Source organism: Cornus florida, unplaced genomic scaffold, assembly GCF_030987335.1.
Source record: "Cornus florida cultivar Cherokee Brave unplaced genomic scaffold, ASM3098733v1 CherokeeBrave_3.0.0_Hap2_Chr10, whole genome shotgun sequence".
Classification (NCBI taxonomy): domain Eukaryota; kingdom Viridiplantae; phylum Streptophyta; class Magnoliopsida; order Cornales; family Cornaceae; genus Cornus; species Cornus florida.
The window spans coordinates 70,270,906-70,290,976 of NW_026775580.1; the positions used below are offsets into that span (position 1 = coordinate 70,270,906).

The 20,071-nt window shown below is 39.1% G+C and overlaps 2 protein-coding genes and 1 long non-coding RNA gene across 3 annotated transcripts in view; 1 reads left to right on the forward strand and 2 right to left on the reverse strand.

The window, feature by feature from the left end:
• Nucleotides 1–7,279: 7,279 nt before the first annotated feature.
• LOC132277816 (transposon Ty3-I Gag-Pol polyprotein) lies at nt 7,280–9,173 on the reverse strand. The gene is given in 1 exon segment (XM_059779658.1): nt 7,280–9,173. A coding segment is annotated over 1 exon segment (1,779 nt). The 3' UTR covers nt 7,280–7,394.
• Nucleotides 9,174–10,538: 1,365 nt separating this feature from the next.
• LOC132278726 (uncharacterized) lies at nt 10,539–12,427 on the reverse strand. The gene is made up of 2 exons (XR_009471109.1): nt 12,146–12,427; nt 10,539–10,886 (listed from the first exon to the last, which is right to left on the reverse strand). It is a non-coding gene; the product is annotated as an uncharacterized LOC132278726 (long non-coding RNA).
• Nucleotides 12,428–12,569: 142 nt separating this feature from the next.
• LOC132277817 (DNA-directed RNA polymerase III subunit 2-like) overlaps nt 12,570–20,071 on the forward strand; it is a 33,091-nt gene continuing 25,589 nt past the window's right edge. Inside the window, exons 1-5 of the mRNA XM_059779659.1 lie at nt 12,570–12,578; nt 12,769–12,833; nt 14,573–14,678; nt 14,765–14,875; nt 16,997–17,056. Coding sequence (XP_059635642.1) covers nt 12,570–12,578; nt 12,769–12,833; nt 14,573–14,678; nt 14,765–14,875; nt 16,997–17,056 — 351 coding nt within the window. The remainder of the gene's footprint in view (nt 12,579–12,768; nt 12,834–14,572; nt 14,679–14,764; nt 14,876–16,996; nt 17,057–20,071) is intronic.

A 20,071-nucleotide genomic window follows, 5' to 3' on the forward strand; every position in this document is an offset into this window, starting at 1 on the left:
CCAAAGTCATTCTTTGGCCACCATGGGGTCAGGTTCTCCCTTAAATACTGGCAGCTTCATTTTTCGGAGTTTTCTTTGTGCTATCATAGTTTGAGGGGGATGTGGAGCTATCCGCGCAAGTTTCTGCATAGCTTCGGCCATATTGCACATTACTTGGAACATTCCATCGGGACCTTGAGGTGTAGAGTCCGAGCCTCCTTCCATTGGATTCTAATAATTTCAAAATACATTTTATTCTTTGAAAGATAAGAATAAAATGGAATTTTCTTGAGCTAATATTAAAATAGTAATTCTCACGTGAAAACGAGTCAAATGTGTATAATATTGATTATGCTTCTACTTGGTGGAATTTAATTGGTATTATTATTATTATTATTTTTATAGACTTTGTTCCAGGTTTATCTTATGAAACAATTATAAAATATGTAGAAATAGACCTATGTATGTGTATGTGGGTATACTAATGTGAGATAAATACAATTGGTCAATGATGGGTCTTGGTTTAATCAATGAGTTGTGTCAGTTACTTATAAGAGTTATGACCTAAATAAAGAAATGACCTTAAGGTTTCTTCAATTGACAAGTCTGTTCCTTTCTTTGCTTACATCATCTCTTACATCTGCAAAGGAAGATTTGTTGGCTATAAATAGCCCTTATGTCTCATAGTTTCAAATCATTCGAAAATCATCCAAGAGCATTCAAGTGAGGATCGATTCGAAGAAGAAGAGAGAGTTTGAGTGAGCAAAGAGAGTTTGGAGAAAATAGTATTTATTTTCTCATTTGTGAGCCTTTTGTAACCCTTTGGGTTTTGATATTAGTACATTGATCTTGAGCTCCCGTGGATGTAGGCACATTACCGAACCACGTAAATCTTTGTCTTCCTTTTGTGTGTGTGTTTTCTCCTATTTATTATTTTGTGAGTGCATTCTTCTTGTGTGTGTGATCACAACCACCATTATTTATTTGTTGGGCCCATGCTTCGGCACAACAAATTGGTGTCAGAGCACCACGGTTCGGTTCTTTTGGGTGATCGTGATCGTTGAAAAAGAAGATGGCAACCGCAAAATTTGATATTGAAAAATTTGATGGGCGCAACAACTTCAGCATGTGGCAATGCAAAGTTATGGATGTTCTGACTCAACAAGAGTTAGACATTGCTCTGGGGAAGGAGAGACTAGAAGAAATGAAGGAAGAAGATTGGAAAAAGATCAATCGTAAGGCTTGTGGTCAAATTCGGCTTTATCTCGGAAAGGATCAGAAATATCCTTTCATGCATGAAGTTTCAGCAAACAAGCTTTGGACGCAACTGGAGGAGAAGTATATGACAGAGCATTGAAAATCGGCTCTATTTGAAGATAAAGCTCTTCCGGTTTGATTATAAAGAAGGTATGTCTATGTCCAAGTATCTGGATAATTTTAACAAAATTCTTGCTGATTTGCAAAATTTGGATGTTAAAATTGATGATGAAGATAAAGCATTATTATTGTTGAACTCTCTGCCTGATTTGTATGAACATTTGATTACGACACTACTGTATGGAAAAGAAGAAATTAAATATGTTGATGTCTCTAATACCCTCATGAATAATGGGCTTCGCAAGAAGGATAAGGAGGTTAATAGAGACTCAACAGTTGAAGCTCTAACTGTACATAGTAGAACAGATCAGAAAAAGTTTGGTAGCCGTGGAAGATCTCAATCCAGATCAAGAGGAGCATCAACTTCGGGCAGGAAAAATCTTGCCAAAGATGAATGTGCCTTTTATCATAATAAAGGGTATTGGAAGAAGGATTGTCTTAAATTGAAAAACAGGGATGACAAGAAGATTGCCGCCAAAATTGTTAGCAGTGATGATGAAGCTGTAGAGTTTGCTTTGACGATTTCATGGGCAATGATCATGCCTGTCAAACAAGGGGGATAGGAAAGATCCGTTTGAAGTTGCACAATGGAACAGTCAGAGTTCTCGAAGATGTCTGGCATGTGTACCAGATTTGATGAAAAATCTCATCTCACTTGGATCATTGGCAGCAAAAGGATATGAGATTACGTTGAAAGGCGATGGTCTAAAGGTGACCTATGGAGCTCTAGTTGTGATGAAAGGTACGAAGAAGAGTAACTTGTATTTTCTCCTTGGAAATATAGTTACAGGCGCATCAGCTGTTGCAGACAGTTCAAAGGGAGATGCATCAGATGCTACCAGATTGTGGCATGTACGCTTGGGACATGCAGGTGAGAAGGCTTTGCAGGGACTAGTGAAGCAGGGTCTATTGAAAGGTGCTAAGACCTGCAAGCTTGGATTTTGTGAACATTGTGTTCTGGGTAAGCAGACAAGAGTCAGTTTGGCATAGCAGTACACCGCACGAAGGGAATACTTGACTATGTTCACACAGATGTTTGGGGACCTACCAGAGTTGCATCTTTGGGAGGTAAGCATTGGTTTGTCTCATTTGTTGATGACTTCTCTAGACGAGTATGGGTGTACACCATGAAACATAAAGATGAAGTCTTAAAAGTGTTCTTGAAATGGAAGAAGATGATGGAGACCTAGACTGGCAGAAAAATCCAAAAGACTCAGATCCGATAATGGCGGTGAATGCATATCGGACCCATTCTTACAAGTATGCCAGGACGAGGGTATTGTTCGACACTTTACAGTCAGAGAGCACAACAGAATGGGGTAGCAGAACGCATGAATCAAACCTTGTTAGAAAAAGTTAGATGTATGTTGTCCAATGCTGGATTGGGCAAAGCGTTTTAAGCTGAGGCTGTGACATACGCATGCCATCTCATCAACAGGTTGCCTGCAGCTGCGAATGATGGCAAAACGCCCATGGAGGTATGGTCTGGGAAACCTGCTACAGATTATGATCTTCTGCGAATATTTGGTTGTACTGCCTACTTTCATGTTAAAGAGAGTAAGTTGGATCCTAGAGTCAAGAAAGCTTTATTCTTGGGCTATAGTGAAGGCGTAAAGGGGTATAGACTTTGGTGCCCCGAGTTAAAGAAAATCATTAATAGCAGGGATGTTACATTTGATGAGTCTTCTATGCTGAAAAGTTCTTCTACAGAGAACATGACCAAAGAAGTTTCGCAGCAGGTGGAGCTTGAGGCTCCAATTGTTCCAGCTAGACCTGTCAGTAACCCAGATAATGAGGAAACAGGTACAGATAAGGAGGAGGCTCCCACCCAAGAGTCTCCATAGCAACCGTATTCTATTGCAATTGGTAGATCAAAAAGAAAAATAAAGAAACCTGCATGGTTTACTGATATGGTGGCATACGCACTACCCATAGTTGATGATGACATCCCATCTACCTACAGAGAAGCTATCAGAAGTTCAGAAAGTGTAGATTGGAAGAAAGCAATGGACGAGGAGATGCAGTCTTTTCATATGAATCAGACTTGGGAGTTGGTCCAGCTTCCAAAGAAAAAGAAGGCTATAGGGTGCAAGTGGGTATGAACCAAGAAGGAAGGCTCTTCAGGGCAAGACAGTGTGAGATTCAAAGCTAGATTGGTGGCGAAAGGCTACGCGCAAAGGGAAGGGATTGATTATAATGAGGTATTTTCACATGTTGTAAAACACTCTTCCATTCGGATTTTACTAGCTTTGGTTGTACAGTTTGACCTCGAGTTAGCTCAACTCGACGTTAAAACTGCCTTCTTACACGGAGATTTGGAGGAGGAGATCTGTATATCTTAGCCAGACGGATTCAAGGTTGCTGGTAAGGAAAATTGGGTTTGCAAATCAAAGAAGTCGTTGTATGGGTTGAAACAAAGTCCAAGGCAGTGGTACAAACGATTTGATCAGTTCATGAAAGGGCAACAGTACACAAGAAGCCATTTTGATCATTGTGTGCATTTTCGTAAGCTTCGTGATGGATTATTTGTATATTTGCTCTTATATGTTGATGATATATTGATTGTATCTAAGAGCAAAGTTGAAATTGATAAGTTAAAGATTCAGTCGAGTACTGAGTTTGAGATGAAGGATCTTGGTGAAGCTAAGAAGATACTTGGAATGGAGATTAGCAGAGATAGAATGAAGGGCATTGTTTGTTTGTCTCAGAAGCAATATTTGAATAAGGTGCTTCATCGGTTTGGTATTGACTCGAATACTAAACATGTAAGTACCCCTTTGGCCCCTCATTTCAAGATTAGTGCTTCATTATCTCCACGCACAAATGAAGAGCGTGCGCAAATGGCTTATGTTCCGTATGCAAGTGCAGTTGGAAGTTTGATGTATGCAATTGTGTGTACGAGACCCGACATTTCACAGGCCGTTAGTATGGTGAGCAGGTATATGCATGACCCAGGAAAAGGTCATTGGTACGGTACATCCATGGTACTGTGGACGTTGGTTTGAAATTTGAGCGGGATGATAGACTTGGTCAGCATTTGGTTGGATATGTGGATTCGGACTACGCTGGTGATTTGGATAAACGTCGGTCAATTACAGGTTATGTGTTCACACTTGCTAGAGGACCGGTGAGTTGGAGGTCAATATTACAGCCTACAGTTGCTTTGTCTACAACAGAGGCAAAGTACATGGCAGTGACAGAGGCCATTAAGGAAGCCGTATTTCTGCATGGGTTGATTGAGGACTTGGGGATTATTCAGGAGCATGTTGATGTCTACTGCGACAGTTAAAGTGCTATCTATTTGGCAAAGAACCAGGTTCATCATTCACATACAAAACACATTGATGTCCGTTTCCGTTTTGTTAGTGAAATTTTGGATGAAGGCGATATTCTCCTTCAGAAGATTGGGACTGCAGATAATCTCGCAGATATGCTGACGAAGGTTGTAACGAAGGTCAAGTTTGAGCATTGCTTAGACTTGATTAACATCTTGTGTGTATGAGCGCCTTTGGGCGCAATTGGAGGCAGTTCATGATCATGTTTGAAAAGACATACAGAATTTTTTTCGCCAAGGTGGAGATTGTTGACAAATTTGAAGTTGCAAAACTGGAATTGAAGTTGGCTCAAAATATGTCATCGATTACATCATCAGGCTTTGCATATGTCATCGCTCACTTGAATGCTCTTGGATGATTTTCGAATGATTTGAAACTATGAGATACAAGGGCTATTTATAGCCAACAAATCTCCCTTTGCAGATGTAAACGTCGATGTAAGCAAAGCCTGATGATGTAAGCGATGATGTAAGTAAAGTCTGATGATGTAAGTGATGACATATGCAAAGCCTGATGATGTAAGTGATGACATATGCAAAGCTTGATGATGTAAGTGATGACATATTTTGAGCCAACTTCAATTCCAATTTTGCAACTCCAAATTTGTCAACAACTAACGTAGCGGAAACAATAAAGAACAGGGTTAAATCCTTGAACTTACAAAGAACACACTCACAAGAGAGAAATTGAAATTATATTGATAATTATAATGTCTGTAGACTTACATCTCTTGTCTTTATATAGGCAAGTCAAAAATAAAATAAAAAAAGAAAGTATGCGTGAAATAATATTAAAGGGGAAATCTGAGATTTGATGGAGTAGAATCCTCCTTAAATCTTGCAATAGAGAATAATATCTTCTATTGCTGGCAACTACACCAAATCTCCTTTTGACTCTTCCTTATTTATTTATTTACTTCTATTCTCCTTACCTTTTCAGCCTCCCTGATTTGCGATGATTCTTTTGACTTTTCCTTATTTATTTATTCCTTCTATTCTCCTTACCTTTTCAGCCTCCCTGATTTAGGATAATCTTGTATGTGCAGATAATCGTGAGCGAGCTGTTCTACATCAGTCTCCCCTGCGTAAAAAGAACTCGTCCCCGAGTTACCCAAATCTGGCGGATAATATTCATGTATGTCAGCCACATTGAAGGTAGAAGAAATGGCCATGTCAGTAGGTAAATCAATCATATAGGCGTTGTCGTTGATTTTCTTTAGAATTTGGTACGGGCCATATTTCTTGGCTTGCAGCTTATTGTATGTTCCCACTGGAAACCTCTCTTTTCTTAGATACACCATAACCAGTTCCCTTTCTTCAAATACTCTTTTCCTTCGTCTCTTGTCAGCTGTGGCCTTATATTTGGCGTAAGTTTCCTCTAGATGTTTCTTGACACTCTCCTGAATGGTCTTAATGTGCTCAACCATTTTCTCTGCAGCAACACTCTTCCCCGATAACTTCAGTAAGGATACCAAATCTGAAGCAACTTTTGGAGGACAACAATACACAACCGCAAACAGGGATTTGCCAGTAGACCTGTTAACCATGCAATTGTAAGCAAATTTTGCCTGGGCAAGAGCAAGATCCCACTGTTTTGGTTTCTCTCTTGAAATACAGCGAATTAGATTTCTAAGGGTCCTATTTACCACCTCTGTTTGGCTATCAGTCTGGGGGTGACTGGTGCTACTGAAATTAAGAGAGGTATCGAATCTCTTCCATAAAGTTCGCCAAAAGTGAGATAAAAACTTGGTGTCACGATCTGAGGTAATGGACTGTGGCACCCCATGTAAACGAACCACCTCCTTAAAGAACAGATTGGCCATTTGGACTGCATCGTTCGTCTTCTTACATGCAATAAAATGGGACATCTTGGAGAATCGATCGACCACCACAAAAACAGAGTCTGCTCCTCGCTGCGTCCTTGGCAACCCTAGAACAAAATCCATGGATAAGTCCTCCCATGGAGCATCTGGAATAGGCAGCGGTGTGTAAAGACCAGTATTCTAAGATTGACCTTTATTAGTTTGGCAGATTGAGCACCGCCGCACATGGTTCTCCACGTCACGTTTGAGTTGTGGCCAATAATACCGTTCTTCTACCAACTCTCGCGTCTATTAACACCCCAAATGTCCTTCTAATCCTCCTCCATGCAATTCACGAACCACTTGCTCCCGCAAAGAGCTCCGTGGAATACACAACTGATTGCCATTAAAAAGAAATCCTTCCTGCATGTGCGACCCTTTAAAGGATTGGCTCGTTTTACATGCTGCCTAGGCTTGGCCAAAATGTTCGGCAGCCTCATATAACTCCTTCAGGCATTCGAACCCTGTGATTTCAGCCCTCATAGTTACTAAGAAAGCTGCTCTCCGACTTAGTGCATCTACAACATTGTTCAGTTGGCTTGACTTGTGTTTTAGCGAGAAGGTGAATCGCTGGATATAAGCCGCCATCGCGCGTGCATCCGATTGACACTATTTTGATTTTTCATGGATTTCGGTGCTTGGTGATCTGTAAACAGCACGAACTCTCGCTGGATAAGATAATGCTCCCATGTATGCAAAGCTTACACCACCGCATAGAATTCCAACTCATAGGTAGTCCACTTCTTGCGTGCTTCACTCAGCTTCTCACTGTAAAATGCTACTGGCCTTCCTTCTTGTGATAAAACTGTTCTGATTCCCACTATTGAGGCATCACAATCTACCTAAAATAGCTTCTCAAAATCTGGAAGGACTAAGATTGGGGCTGTTGACAGTTTTTCCTTGATTAAGGCAAAACTTATCTCAGCTTCCCCTCCCCATTGGAATTTTCCTTTCTTCATGCATTCTGTGATGGGAGCCATAATACTATTGAAGTTCTTGATGAACCTTCGGTAGAACGTGGCTAAGCCATGGAAACTGCGTACTTCTCCCACATTCTTCGGCGTAGGCCACTCCTGAATGGCCCTCACCTTCTCCTCATCTACCCGAATGCCATCACTACAAACCACATAGCCGAGGAATACTAGGCTTGGGGTCACGAAGCTACACTTCTTCAGATTAATGAACAGTTTATTCTTCTGCAAAGCTGTTAATACCTCTCTCAAGTGCAAAAGGTGTTCTGCCTCTGTTTGACTGTAAACCAAAATATCGTCGAAATAAACAACTACAAATCGACCAATAAATGGTTTGAGTACCTGATTCATCAACCGCATGAAAGTACTTGGCGCGTTGGATAATCCGAATGGCATGACTAACGACTCATACAATCCTTTTGTTTTGAACGATGTTTTCCACTCATCCCCAGGGTGGATTTTGATCTGATGGTATCCACTCTTGAGGTCCACTTTGGTGAAGACTTTTGATCCCGCTAACATATCCAGCATATCATCCAACCGTGGAATGGGAAATCTGTACTTGGCAGTGATTCTGTTAATTGTGCGACTATCAACGCACATTCTCCAACTGCCATCTTTCTTCGGTACTAGCAATGCCGGAACAGCACATGGGCTCATGCTTTCCTGAATCAACCCTTTCCGTAATAACTCTTCCACTTGCTCTTGTAAGATTTGACTCTCATTGGGATTCATTTGGTAATGTGGTAGATTTGGCAGGCTCGCCCCGGGCACCAAGTCAATGTGGTGCTGAATGTCCCTCTTAGGAGGAAGACTATCAGGTCAGTCTTCCGGCACCAACTCACTAAACTTCTGCAGTAATGGCTGCACTATTGCTGGTACTATAAAAGGAGGTTGTTTAACTACTTCCCCCTTGCACATAACAACAAAGATTTCAGGGGCAGTTGTTACTTCACCCATAAATTCCTCACTATTGATCAACATAACTGAATTTCCTTTGGGAAATTCGGCCTCTTTCATCGGACCCAAAACAATCTTCTGACCATTCTTGTATAGAATATACACATTGTCTCTACCACGGTGAGTGGCATCGACATCAAATTGCCATGGTCTGCCCAATATCATATGGCATGCATCCATGTCAACTACATCACAACGCACCTCTTCTGCATATGTTTTCCCAATTGAGAATGGAACGGTGCAGGTTTCAATTACTCGCGTTTCTGAGCCTTTCTTGATCCATCCAATTTTGTATGGATGGAGATGTTTCTTTGTTTTAAGCCCCAATTTTCGAACCATTGTCAAGGAAACAATATTCTCACTACTGCCGCTATCAATAATAATGTCACATACCTTATGGTTGATAGTGTAACGTGTACGGAACACATTATGACGCTGCGGGTGCTCCTCTTTCTTTAGCGTGAACATCAACCTCCTTACGACTAAAGAGTGGGACAACAACTCGCCATTGTCTCCTTCAGTCACCATTTCTTCTTCAAAGGTAAGGAACTTACCTTCCTCACCCTCGCCTTCCTCACCCTCGCCTTCCTCATGCTTGACCAGATTTACTGTTGGTCGCTTAGGGCAATTTGTTGGATTTATGGCCAGGTTCTCCACATCAAAAACACTTGCCCATACTGGGGTGTGCATAGGGATTTTGTCTCACAGCTGGGGCTCCCCTCCCAGTAGGGCCTATGGGTGCTGCGGGTTTGGCCTTTGTCGGACCATCTCCAATGCCTCGCCATGTCATTGGAACAGGTGCTACCGCGGTCTGTTTACCTATGTCATGTGTAGGACGTTGGGTATTATATGAACCACGAGACCGATTCGTTGACTTCTCTAGTAATGATTCTGCTCTCTCTGCCGCCGTAACAATCTCAGACAGTTTGAATAAGCAGCGCCACTTTCTCTTCAATATCCCATTGTAACCCGCCTTTGAAACGGGCCACCATGCTAAATTCGAGTTCCACTAGGTTGTTACAGGATGACAACCGATAAAATTCTTCAGCATATTCTGCAATCGTTCTACTTCCCTGCTTTCTAATAAAGAACTTGTTAATCAGGGGGTAAAAATCGAGATTTCATCAACTTCTTAATCTTAACCCATGTACGTACCGGATCCTTACCGTCACGTGCACGGGTGGTTTGCACTTGATCCCACCATGCTGATGCGCCGCCTTTGAACTTACAGACCACGAGTTTGACTTGCTTCTCCTCTTGGATTTTCATATAGTCAAACAAACTTTCAACTTCACCAATCCAGTCCAAGAACTTCAATACGAAGATGACCTTGAAAGGTGGGTAGGTCAATCTTCAGACGAAAATCCTTGGAATCATCAATTTCCCATCGACCTCGATTATCTCCAAACACTTGTACGGCTCGGTGGTTACCAAAACCGACAATTTCCTCATAGGCTGGTTGCCTATTCGGTGGGTTTGGGTTGCGATTACCAGCAGGACGTCCATGATCACCGTCGTTGGGCAGCCTGTTGTTCTTGCGGTTAAGTTCTATCGTTGTCAATCTCGCCAATACTTGACGCATAGTTTCATGCATATCAAGCAAGGTTCGATTAACGTTGGTCTGGAACTCAGTAAACTCAGCCCTCAAAAGAGCTACTCCATCACGATCACCGTCGCTGGAGGTGTTGCTTCACCAATAGAGGGCGTACGATTAATGACATGGAATGCAGTAAGAACATCACTCTAAAAATGTTTTGGTACGTGCATATTGAACATCAAGGTACGACTAACATCCAACAGATGACGATGCTTCTGTTCAGCAACACCATTTTGTTGAGAGTTGTGAGCGCAACTAGTTTGATGAATAATACCATGATCATTACAAAAGGAAACTATGACAGACTGACTGTATTTTAATGCATTATCAGATCAAATGACTTTAATGTGTTTACCAAACTGGACAAGGATCTTATTATAGAATTTAAAAGCGATATTAGGTAGCTCAGACCTTTCTTTCATTAAAAATAACCAACTCATATGAGAATAACCAACTCATATGAAAATAACGAAATCCATTCTAACTAGAAATGCAGGAAGGTCCCCATATGCCCGTGTGGACTACAACAAAAGACTCAGAATGACGATCATGACTACTACGAGAAAAAGAGCTTCGGTGATGCTTGCCCAACGCACAAGCTTCACTTTCTAAGCTAGACACATGACTCAAGGAATAGCTAACTTGAGTTTGGCCAATGATGGATGACCCAAACGGAAGTGCCACTGAAGAAGTGAAATTGTAGCACGGAATGCAGATGAAATGGAAAAGGAAGAGCCACCGTGATCCAGATAATATAGGCCGTCCTTCTCATGCCCCAAACCAATCATCTTCTTCGTCTTAAGGTCCTGAAAGACAAGTAGTAGGAAAAAAGGTTATAGAACAGTTTAATGATTTAGTTAGCTGACTAACATAAAGTAAGTTAAAGGGAAAGTCAGGAACATAGAGACTATAGGGTAAGGATAAGGAATTAATGGGATGAAGAATCCTTAGGACTGGCCGAGAAGAACCATCAGCTAATACAATATGATGTTTAATGGGGTTCAAATCAGAAAAGATAGAAGGTATACCAGACTTATGGGAGGTTGCTCTAGAGTCAATTACCCAGGATGAAGGTGAATGGGCTACACATGCAATATTACCTGAATTAGGCAATGTAGCAGTGGAAAAAGAGGGAAGAGCAGTGCGCAGTGTCTGAACCAGCTCGCTAAGCTGAGTAGTGAGTTCATTATTTGAACTAGTACCGGGAGTTACATGTCCAGATAAAGTAGGAGTCGAATGTGTTGTGAATCATTCGGCTTTCCATACTTCACCCAACAATAAGGCTCAGTGTGATTAGTAGCACCACAATGATCATATTTCCTGTCACCACGACCACTAACACGACCACCCCCTCTCGAACCACCACGAGAGATACGGCCTCCACAACCACCACTAGAACCAGACCCACAACCTCCATTACTGGAGACTAAAGCAGAAGACTCTAAACAAATGGCAGTGGAGCTCTGTCCCAAAGATGAGCACAATAATCGAGAATAAGCATTAGCAGAAGTAGGCAAGGTCTCACTAGTAGCAATCTGATTTTTAAAGCTACTAACGACCAATACTAACCAATTGTGCTGGGAACTATCAAGTGAAAAGGTCCCACTAGCAGCACAAACAATTGTGCTGGGAACTGTTCAGTGAAAAGGACCAATACTACCAAAACAATCCAGACCAAGAAAGGGGGTTTTGTTTTGTTTGTGTGTGTGCTTGGGGGGGGGGGGGGGGGGGGGGGGGGGGGGTGGGGGTGGGTGGGTGTGGGTGGAGACACCTTGACAGAGGACCAAAATTAACCAAAACAATACTGCTGGGAACTATTCAGGGACGGATTGAACCAAAAAAAATAACTGCAGCCCACCTTCGAAGCAACCAAATCCATAAAAAAAAACACTGACACTAGAGGCTTAGTTGCACCTCTCTGTGTAGATGACTTCCAGAAATTTGAGCCAAAAACTCACCCAAAAACAGATGAACCAAAACCAGCCGAAAATTCAAAAAATGTTTCCAAATTAGAAAACACCCATCAGAAGATCTCAAAAAATTACAGAAAAATCACCGCAATTACCAGGAGGAGAAAGCGATCCAAGAGATGGGTTCATCACATGCTGACATCGTGTTTGTGCTGACCTCATCACAACGAGGATGATATTAGCACCTTAATTTGAGGATGCTGATCTCCCAATTACTGTCAAAATAATTTTGATGGGCTTTAGTTGCGTCGGATTGTTTGCTTTGATACCAAGTTAGAGTGTAAAATACTGAGAATTTGGGTTAGATGAGAAGAGGAAAATTAGGGTTAGATGAGAAGAGGAAAAGAAGATGTTCAGAGAAAGGGTTAAGGGCACGCTCAATCAATCTGCCCTTTCTCCCTGTCATATATTTATATTAAACGTGAGACAAATACAATAATACCCTTAGGTTAATATATCCAAAGGAGTTAATAACTGACTGAAAAAAATAATAACTCTTAACAGAAATAAAGGAATGTAATGGCCCAAGTTCATTCATTCATGTCCTAATATGTTTTGCATTTCCTGTCGCATTAACTTTTTGATGAACTTATTAATTTCACATGTCTGCATTACATATAATTTCTGTCACTTTTTTTTGTCACAGTTAGAATGTCTTTCCATATGTCTATGTAGTTCCTTGTTGTTAGCATGGCTTTAACTCTACCGTCTCTTCCAGGTGATTCTGATACAAGAACAACTTTCAAAGAATAGAATAATTATCGATACTAACAACAAGGGGTGGTGAGTAGTTTTCATTTTATGGTTTGCTTGTTTTATATTGTCCTTTAATTCTTCCTCCTCTTCTTCTTCTTCTTCTTCTTTTTTTCTTTTTTAATTATTATTTTTATATCTCTTCCCTTCTTTTCTAAAATTTTCATTTGTTTATTGTTGGAGTTAACTATTTGACATGGTGCTTAACTTGGCTATGATTGTCCTCTGCACAGTTTTGCTTTCAATTAACACAATCTCAACGATCTTGCCCAAAAACAAATGTAAAATAAATGATAAAGTTAAAAATATATACTAACAGGGGGTGTAATGAGAAAATAAATAGCAAGCTCGAAGTATTGACTCCTTTTACTATTTTACCTTTTGCTTACCCTTATCTGTGAATGAAATATATAGCTGATTTTTTTTTTTTTTTTTTTTTTTTTTTTCATGGTTTACCAGCCAAATGATAGTATTTGTGATTGCTGGCGTTGCTTAAATCCCTCTTTTGAAGTGTTTTGGTTACACTTATTGTTATCCGTTTGTTTATGTTTTTTGACATATGATGTATTGTGGGTGGAAATTCTTCTTTGATAATGTAGATTATTATGCTGGGTGAAAACTGAATGAGTTTGTGAACACAAACCTGGTTGAAGTGCACTAATGTTGTTAGTGTGAAACATAAAGAAAAGGATAGAGCTGTTGTGTCATCAAAGGCCTTTAGCACAACTCTCAGAGTATCCACAAAACCCACTAACTCCCCCATAGATTTACAGTTTCTCCCCTGAAGCCAAAAAACTAAAGTGTGGAGGATAGAGAACTTTAGCACACTAATAGGAGTTTCCTCTCCCTTGAAGGACCTCCTATTCCTTTCCATCCACAAAGACCACCGAAAACATAATGGCACAACTCTCCAAGCATCTCAAGCCTGAGCTCCCACAATGCAACCTCTCTAAGCCTCAAGAGCAGTTCTCGCAGAAAGAGACATAACCCACTGTGCCCCGAAGAGGCCAAGGAACATAACCTAGCAATCACGAGCCATTGGGCAATGGAGAAGGAGATGATCCACTGTCTCCTCATCCCTTCTGCATATGTAGCATCCGCTCACTATAATTTGCAAGTTGTCCATTGTAAGGATCTGGCCCAAAGCTATTGTCCAAGCAAAAAAGTCCACTGTCAAGGGGGCTTCCTGCGTCACATGGCCTTCCATGGAAAAGGAAGTGTCTGATCACTTACCAATCTCATGACGATTGCAGCCAGCAATCATGGCATGTCTTTTGGTTGCAATCCTGAATAGCCTAGGATAGGAACAAGCTAAGGATCGATCTCCACGCCAATGATCCTTCCAAAGCCAGATACTACTACCATCCCTCACCTTGAAGCGAATATGATTTAAAACTCATCCCAGCTCTTCCAAATGAATTTCCAAACCCCAACTCCAGCCGCCCCCTTCACTTCTGAAGAACACCAACCACCCCTATCCTCACCAAACTTCGAACAAATGACCCTCCTCTAGAGCCTATTCCTCTGCTCCCTTAATCTCCTGAACCACTTACCCAATAGGGCATTATTACTATTTTTTTTATAAATACCCAACAGGGCATCATTTGAAGGGAGTGAGTCTCCTAACCCCCAACCCACATCTTATTTAAACATGGTGTACTTTTTGAATTGGTTTGGACATGGTTTATTGCTACTTCATGGATTCCATGGCTGCTTTGGGTTGTTCCTTCGTCTTAAATTTTATTTTATTTATTTATTTATTTTTTCAGTATACAAGCGTCTGTCACGAGCAGCACAGAGACAAGAAAAAGTAAAACATCTATTGTAATGGAGAAAGAGAAGATATATTTAAATTTAAATCAATTTTCTACAAAGGTCATTATGTATTTCTTTTCCTCTCTTTTTATTCTTATTTTCGCATCATTGTTTTGTCTAAGAAAGGGTTTTAAATTCTCTTATAGGTTCCTATTATGGTGGTCATGAAGGCTATGGGTATGGAGAGTGATCAAGAGGTTGTGCAGATGGTTGGAAGAGATCCTCGATACAGTGCACTACTTTTGCCATCTATTGAGGTACCACTTGTGGTGTAGGATATTAGAAGTTTAAAGAATGTTGTTATCAGAAATATCTTCAGGGAGAGTTTGAAAGGAGTTTTATTTGCCACCTCCTTGCTAGGCCCAATGCTAATGTTGCACGCCAAAAGTTTCTCGTGTCTAGGAACCACAAGCCGGAATAGCTTATTGCATAGGGATCAACTTAAATCAAAACAAGTGATAAATACTCGACTATTGTTCTCACAACTTGTGTTAAGGGTTTAAAGCTCCTGTGTAAAATCTTGAATCATTTTATCACATTAAAGGAGCACCATACACCCTTTTAGGTTCTAGTGGCATGGATTCTTATGTTTGCTTCTAACATACTCCAGTGATCAATGTGAGAGAACCTTACTAAAATTAATAAAGCCTTGTCAGAACTATTTGGGGTGGTTACATGAATTTTGTGTTATCATTCTGCTATTTGCTCCTTATCATTTCAACCCAAGTTAATTTGGTTTTCACCTTCCCTACTTTTGCATCTGTCATAGTTGTTAAAGGCTCAAGGCGCCAAAGGCCTTTTGGAGCCTAAGCGCAAGGCACGCATGTAATTATATTGTATATTATAACTTATATTATTATATATATTCATAATCATCAAGCACTAATTGCAGTTAATGTATGTAGTGAACCACTAAATTTATGAATTTTGTCAAATATTTCATAAAGTTAAACAATACGATATATGATATAGAACATTTTAATTTAGCAGTCATTAAATAAAAGTGAAAATGATATGAATAAATGATTAAAAATACAAGGCACATTTTTTTTGAGCCTGGGGCCTAATAAAAAACATTAGTGGGAGGGCTATATGTGAGCCTGACTGAAGGAGCCTGGCGTGTACTAGGTTGAGACGCTCTAGCTGAGCCTTGACAAGCCTGGGGCTTCTTTGGAGCCTAGGTGTGCCCTTAACAACTATGGCGGATCATTCACTTTTCCAGAGTGATGTAATTTTAGTTTTCTTTGTACATTGCTATATGACCTTGATTTGTTCTATCTCATTCGATCTCTGACAGGTGCGCACTCATGCCATATCACGAATTTGTTCATTTTTAATTTTATCCTTTGTTATTCTCTACACTTATATTTTGACATACACATTTACCTAGGCTCGTTTTGTAAAATTGTTATTTTTAACCACCTGTCCCATAAAGTATGGCAGGCGTTGTAGATGTTTCATGAAATTACATTTATTTTTTAAAGATATACCCTATCATACAATATACTAGAAGTACTCATCCACTTGATCCATCCTTTACAATCTCACCTCTTTCCTGTTGGGTGAAAATAACTATATTGGAATGCTGAATAATAATTAAATGGCTAGAATAAAGGTTACCATGAGATTAGGGACACACTATGCACGTGGCTCCATTAAGTTTTAATGAATAAAATAATCACCAACTATGGCTCCAAGCTGGCTTCTATTGAGATGGACATAGATATGTTACAACTATTTAAGCAAGCTCTCCAAGTTTAGCTTCTAATTTGTGTTGGTCCTACTGTTTCATCTTTGTTTCTTCTTGAGGAGACCGTTTCCCTTTTCTTTTCTCTCTCTTCTCTATGTGTGTGTGTGTGTGTGTTTTTTTTTTTTTGAAATAAAAAATATGTCATTTCTCCCACTGATTAACCAATTTATTGTTAAGAAAATAGGAAAAAAAATGTGTTGCAGGCTTGCAGCAGAACAGTGTTTAACTTGCATACAAGTTAGTGGGTCCAAATTAGAAGAATTGATAATTATAAAACTTACTATTTTGAATATGAAATTGAAAACTTTAAACTATACCATTTGGAAGTCAAATATTTCTGTAGCATATGTATTGTATTTTTTTAAAAAATAAACTCGTGCCCTCTTTTTGTTTGCTGAAGTTACTTTTGGGGCATTGCTGTATTATGCTCTTGATGAATGATGAATCCCTCTTGACTGCTTGTATCATTAAATTTTTTTTCTTTACTTCATGTCATTTTTACGATACTGCCCTTGTGAACTTCTGATTTTTTATCTCCCTTCTTATTTTGCAATGGTTTTTTTTTGCCTCATTTTCCAACAGTTTTTGGTACTATCTTTATCAGTGTACCTTGTTGCTCCAATTTCAGGAATGTGCAAGCCATAATGTATATACACAAGAGCAAGCCCTGGAGTTTCTTGAGAAGAAGGTGTGCTACTTTACTTATTCACTGTAAAATAAATTGATGTTTTGAATCTCTCTTAAAAATTATAATGCTTCCAGAGTACCTTGAAGTACATTGTAAAATTTCTTCTTCTTAATATAATTTTGGGGGAACTATCAACTATCTGGACCAATCCTTACTGAAACTAGGTTGGCCAATGGAATGATTTGACATCTTTCCAGTTATAATTATAATTTTATTTTTTTGGATCCTTTTAGTTCTGGTTCAAAATTTTAAATTCTCCATAGGAAGTTTACTATTATAATACTTAACTAGCTGGTTAAATGCCTTATTTTATTGTGCGGTGGCCACATTGTTGAATTGTTTCTTTTTCTGCTATGTAATTTAACCACTTCATCTTAACTGGCTTATGATGAAATGGGGGATTGAATTGTTGTGTTTGCATTTTAAGAATCAATGTAGGTAAATGCATGCGAGAGGCATAGAGAGCATTGTTGAGATCTGATGTCGATATCTGACATCTTAGCATACAGTTTAAGAAATTTTTGCCTATTGAGGGATTAATTGTAAACCAGTCCTTACTGTGTTGCGAGAAGATAATCACACATTGATAACTTATCAAAAAAAAAAAAAAAAATCACACATTGATGGAGTTAATGGATGCAGGAACTCTCTTCTGCTGAATTTTTGCTGATTGAGGGATTAACAGTAACTCAGTCCTTATTGTGTTGTTAGAAGATAATCACACATTTATGCTGTTAATCGATGCAAGAACTCTCTTCTAAGTTGCTTAGATGCCACTTAATAACAAGGTTCAGTAGGTGGTCTAATGTTGGCCTGAATTCCGGCTTTTGCAAACCTTTTTTTTTACTTACCAGAATAACTTCATCAAACTTTGCAATATGACATTTAGTATGGTTTTTGAATCTACAATTAGAAGCTTTGGAAATATTTGAAAAGAGAACTAAATGTATCTTAAAGTTTTTTATGTAGGTGAATAATAATTTTCCCCATTCTGATGGCCTTTTGGTTTTTCAGCATGCTGTCTATATTGTTATCAAGAAAAAAAAGAGTTCATGTATAGATTTAGAGTTGACCTAGTTCAGATTAAAAGTAAACCATGTTGTGTTTGCTAATAATGACACTGATTTTTGTGTCATTATCAACTATAATGGTGGTAATTTCCTATTTGACTTGATTCATATGCCCTAGAAGCATGGTTCTTCGATTTACATTTTCTCTTTTGTTATCCTCCAATTATTTTGAGAATAATTTGGGCTTTTAGAAATTCAAATTCAGAAAGCTTATGCTATTGTGATGCAAATAATAATTAATAGCCTTGGAAAGTTTATAGTCAAAGTTCTAATTATGCCAGTGGAAATCTGAAAATGTCATGGGAATGGTAAAAGCTGTCATTAATGCTCTTTGGTAGTCTAAAAGTCAGTCTAGAGAATTGAAGAGACATTAAAAGTCTTTATTATAAAAAGGATAGGCCTCTATATTTGATGTATTCAAGTCTTTATTAATATCAATTGGAGCTGTTTCAGAGTATAAACTTCTCTTAAGGCTTTTCCCAGATTTCTCTTCAGAAATCTAGGTTCCAACGGTGATTGGAGTAATCCTAGTCTTCCTTAGTGTTGTAAGAAGACTTCTGCGTGTTTTTCTGTTTACTTCAAGTGGTATCAGAGCCTTTTGGAAAGATCTGTGATTACTGTGGATCTACGGCTAGGCAAGAAATCAAGATAGCCACAAAAGAAGACTTTAAGAATTTGCAACATCAAATTTCTTGACTGACCACTATTTTAGAACAACATGGAATCATTTCTCCCCTTAATCTGGACACTAAGAGACAAATGGATGCATATCAATCTGAATGTTTCACAGAATAGACTACTAGAGAAATTATTCAGCAGCATAAGCACTGCAAAAGTGAAAATTGGACTGAACAACCTACTAGAGACAGACGTCAGCAGCATAAACAGTTCAAAAGTGCAAAATTGGGTGCTGCCACATCAGCAACAGTCAAAAAACACTTGGACAACAGAGGTGAACGATGCCCAAGAGTCTGAATTTTGGTCCTACACATGCGAAGGTTCAGGATGCAAGTCCGCCAAGTTCCCAAGAAATGTAAACAGCCAAAATATTGACGGAAAACAACTCTTTTTGGAGGATGATCTTGGGAATTATGTTGATGGCACCTCAACATTTGAAGAATCTTTTGGATGTGTAGACGAAGAAGATGAGATATTGGGATATGAAGAAAAAAATAAGGCAGAAGAGGAAAAGTCTGAAAAAGAAGCCAAGAACTTGTCAAAAACTGAAGCTGCTATAATTATTCAGTCTGCATATCGTGGATTTGAGTTGAGGAAGTTGGAACCATTGAAGAAATTGAAGGAAATGTCTCAAGATGATTCCCAAGAAGTAGAAATTTCAGAACTTACGTTCGTCAACAGACAATTTTATGAAAATTTTGATGATAGAACCATTGAATTTCCAATGGTAAGGGGTTCATTAGAAAATCCATCCGAAGAAGTTTACTTGCATAATTTGGTTAGAAATGAGTCTTCTTTGTTCACGGAGTTGAAAAATCATGAATTCCATATTCATGACTTGATTTGGGATGGATTCTTGGTGCGACATACAGCTAGGAGTTGTTCCAATTCAAAAATCAGATTTATTCAGGTTTTGTTTCGTGATATGTGGTTCAAGCAAGCTTTGGAAATCTTCTAAATTTAAAGAAAGAGATTGGGATGAAAAGATGTTCTTTGCGAGTGAAAGAAAATTATTGTGTTTTGTTCGAGTAAGGAAAAGAAGAAAGAAAGGGGTTCTCAATAGATCATGGTAAATGAGGAGGGTCTGATTCAAATAATAATTAATAGCCTTGGAAAATGTCTAGTCAAAGTTTTAGTTATGGCATGAGAAATCTGATAAACATGTCTTTGCCTTCAATACATGATTGGTTGAGTTTTATGATAAAAAAATTTATAATCCTTACAAGTTCCCTGCGAGGATTTAAGTGGTTTCTCCTTAATCAAGTGG